A 4,255-nucleotide genomic window follows, 5' to 3' on the forward strand; every position below is an offset into this window, starting at 1 on the left:
CACACATGGAGTCATTTGTTCAGACACAAAAACATCTATACCTTCTTAGAAACATGAAACATCTAAATAGCAAACATTCTCTTCCATGAGTACTCTCAGCAATTATATGCACTCCTTTAAAAATGTTTAATGTGTTTTTTCACTGTTAAAAAGCATCTGCTACTGTGAATGAATCAATGTATCAATGAATAAATGTATATATTTGTGGTTTTACATTTTATCTTCCCTTTATTTCTCCATAAATTTTTAAATGTATACATATTGCACTCATGTAGATGTAATGTTTATCACACATCTTATAAAATTATCAGCATTTCCTGCAATTATTTGCTAAAAAGTTGTTTCAGAGATTAAAAATAAATCTATATTTAAATCTAAAGAATCTATTTTCTATCATTATTATTATTAATAATTCATCATTTATTATTAATAATAATTATTATTATTATTATTATTATATAATAATAATAATAATTATTATTATTAATATATATATATATATATGTAGAATCCGGCTCTGGTTTGGAGGTTCTCGCTGCTCTGGGATGGTTTGGAGATCTATCATAATCAGACGTGGATATGTCAGTGGTGTGCGCTGCCTACTTGACCAGCAGGATGCAGAGGTTGTGTGTAGAGAGCTGGACTGTGGGGCTCCTGAACAGGTGCTAGGGGCAGCAGCTTTTGACAAAGGAGACAACTCAGATGTGGACACAAGAGATTCAGTGCAGAGGAAATGACATCTCAGATACACCTCTGTCAAACATCACTGCCACACAAATACAACTGTTCTGATGACAATGATGCTGGACTGGTGTGTGTGCTGGTAATTAATTTATTTGAGTAAAATACTTTTTTTTTTTAAAGATTAGTATGCGGTTTTCTGTTTATCTGTCTCTGTGTTTTGCCGATATCAATATTTCTTTGTCTCTGCCCTTTATTGTCTCTTCATCTCACATTCTCTCTGTTTAATATACAGACCGTGTGAATGTGAGGTTGGTTGGTGGTCACAGTCGCTGTGCTGGTAGAGTGGAGGTTCTTCATAGAGGTCAGTGGGGAACAGTGTGTGGTGATGGTTGGGATATGGCTGATGCTGCAGTGGTGTGTAGAGAACTGGACTGTGGAGAACCTGTAGATGCTCTGGCTAATGCACACTTGATGGGTGCTGCTCATTTTGGACCAGGATTGGAAACAATTTGGATGAGTGTTGCCATGTGTACTGGATCAGAATCTACACTAAAGAACTGTGGGTCATTAGGACAGGTTGAACAAGGCTGTGGTTCTTATGGAGATGCTGGAGTCATCTGCTCAGGTAAACTGCTTAAATCTTTAGTAATGAGCCACCTCCCTTAAATCAAGCGTTTCATTAATAATTTTTATTAAATGCTAGTGTTAGGAGTCATTTTCTATTTGTTTTATGTTTTTTTTTTTAATCTTTAATTGTGTGTTATGAGTAATGCTTTTTGTTTTCCATTTCTTAAATATTTTTTTCTTTATGGTAGAATAAACCGGTATTTTTTTCTTTCATGAGAAAATAATGTCAAGATCTAAAATAAGCATCAGACATATATAGATTTAATATTTGATATCACATTTTTATTGGGTTTTTTTTTTTTACATTTAGTTTTATTGAATTAAAAAGGATTATTTTTTTTACAACATTTATTAACCTAGGGTAATATTAATTTCTGCATATACATTTTAAATATATCAATATGTAAAAATTATTAATGTATCATGTTGGATAAGCCTGAATAAAAAGGAGCAATATTTATTAAATAACATTATCTTAAATCAATAAACGTTTTAAAATAATGTTCATTGTTAGGTTGTGATACCCAATGCATAAACATGATATTAACAAACAGAACCTTAAGTGTTATCTTTTCTTTCTTTCTTTCTTCTTTCTTTCTTTCTTTCTTTCTTTCTTTCTTTCTTTCTTTCTTTCTTTCTTTCTTCAGGAGTCCGGCTGGTTGGAGGTTCTCGCTGCTCTGGGAGGTTAGAGATCCTTCATAACCAGACGTGGATGTCAGTGTGTGCTGCTGCCTTTGACCAGCAGGATGCAGAGGTTGTGTGTAGAGAAGCTGGACTGTGGGGGCTCCTGTACAGGTGCTGGGAGCAGCTGCTTTTGGCAAAGGAGACGCTCAGATGTGGACACAAGAGATTCAGTGCAGAGGAAATGAGTCTCAGATTCACCTCTGTCCAACATCACCATCACATGACAACAACTGTTTGCATGAAAGTGATGTTGGACTGGTGTGTGCAGGTCGGAATTAAAACCATTTATAAAATGTAGTTGTTTTTTTTTTTGTTTTTTTGAGTAGTTTTTGCATCTCACCTGACTTTTCCATTTTCTCTCTGTCCTTCAATTTTTCTTTATGGTCATTCTCTCTGTTGAATATTTAGACCGTGTGAATGTGAGACTGGTGAATGGCAGCAGTCGCTGTGCTGGTCGAGTGGAGGTTCTTCACAGAGAGTCAGTGGGGAACAGTGTGTGATGATGGATGGGATTATGGCTGGTGCTTGCAGGTGCAGTGACTGGGATTTGGCTGGTGTTTGGATATTGTGTTTTTGCTGTTGGTGCTGCTCATTTTGGACCAGGATCAGGACCAATCTGGATGGGTATTGCCTTATGCCTTACTGGATCAGAATCTACACTGAAGAACTGTGGGTCATACGGATGGGGTATACATAACTGTGATCATAGTAAAGATGCCGGAGTCAATTGTTCAGGTGACTGAGATTGATCTTCAAAACATTTTGGAGCAAATTCACTAAACAGCTGGGCCACTCTTGTGCATGCTATCAGCGCAAAAAGCTGTGTCTTATTTACTAACCATCCAAAGTAAACTAATTTTACTAAACTAATTTAAACGGAGGCATTCAGAGCTGAAATAAGACGTTGTCTTGAATAATTAAAATTGATAATTTTTGTTCTTTCCCACGCATACACACCTCCTTTTTTTCCTTACTAAATATGGCTTATTACTTGAAGACTGTAAATTCACATTTATATAAAAGGGATATTTTGGTGACTGGATATGTTTGGATATCACACCTGACAACCTGTCAGCCCATCATGGCACTAGTGTGTCGTGGCACATGGGGAAACTCTGCAGTATCAACTTGCTGTGCAAATTGTGTTCAGTACAAATTTTGTGCATGTGTGTCTTTGTTTTGTGAGGGCACAACTGATTAGTGAATATTTCCCATTTTATTTTGGTAAGAGAATGTCATATGTTTTTGGTATAAAATCTAACCTCAATGTGTTATTAATTTTGTCATTTTTTTTTTTTGACAAAATTGGAGTAATTTCATTAAAATAAAAAAAATGTTTATTTAGATCTTGTGCCTATTAAATGTACACTTAAAATTGACACTCTAAATAAATCTGATTTGTATGGTTTTATTTAATATGAACAGATTATAATTATTCCAGACTTATTATTGGACCTCACCTGTGCTCTGGGAGATTGGAGATCTTATCATCAATCAGGGGGGGGACGTGGGGGTGATGGGGGGGGGGTGCCGTGGGTCAGTGCTGGTGACGCGTGCCTTTGACCAGCAGGAGTGCAGAGGTTGTGTGTAGAGGAGCTGGACATGTGTGGGCTCCTGTCCAGGGGGTTGGGAGCAGCTGCTTTTGGCAAAGGAAGCGCCTCAGATTGGGACACAAGCGGATTCAGTGCAGAGGAAAAAGAATCCCACATTTCACCTCTGTCCAACATCACCTTACCAGAAAACACCTGGTCACATGACAATGATGTTGGGAAGTGATGTGGTCTGGTTGAGTTAATAAATATTTAGCCAAATCTTTGTGGTGTGTATTAAGCATATACAGTGATAACTATATAAACAGAAGACCTAGAAAATTAATTTATCCTATTTACATATAATAGGATCTATTATTTTGATCACTGCTTTGCACTAGACAGAATATTGTTTGTGTTTTGTATTAGTTTTATAAATATGTCACTTGGCAGACCTGACTGATTTCAAGCATGACCATTAAAATTATCACAATGGCCCAGGTCAGCCTGCTATTTTATTTGCATTGCTTCAAGACAACCTACCACAAAAAGTGTAACGGTTAAAGTAACATACTTAAAAAAAATGTAACATAAGTGGTACTATTTTGGTTGATGAATGCCATATGTAAGGTTTACTCTTTTTAAAATTAACAAAAGCTCAGCACTGTTTGTTTTATGCATAAATGAGTTTTTACTTGCCTTTTGTTTTTATACTGTTTAAATAAACTCTC

The 4,255-nt window shown here is 36.0% G+C and overlaps 1 protein-coding gene across 1 annotated transcript; it reads left to right on the top strand.

Moving 5' to 3' along the window:
- The first annotated feature begins 881 nt into the window (after positions 1-881).
- Positions 882-2,412, top strand: LOC122139370 (scavenger receptor cysteine-rich type 1 protein M130-like). Its single transcript, XM_042736211.1, has 3 exons — positions 882-1,309; positions 1,959-2,029; positions 2,404-2,412. Exons 1-3 carry the CDS (start codon positions 1,081-1,083, stop codon positions 2,410-2,412), a joined length of 309 nt encoding a protein of 102 aa, XP_042592145.1. The 5' UTR covers positions 882-1,080.
- The last annotated feature ends 1,843 nt before the right edge of the window (positions 2,413-4,255 follow it).

The sequence above is a fragment of the Cyprinus carpio genome, chromosome A4 (genome assembly GCF_018340385.1).
Source record: "Cyprinus carpio isolate SPL01 chromosome A4, ASM1834038v1, whole genome shotgun sequence".
In the NCBI taxonomy this organism is placed as follows: domain Eukaryota; kingdom Metazoa; phylum Chordata; class Actinopteri; order Cypriniformes; family Cyprinidae; genus Cyprinus; species Cyprinus carpio.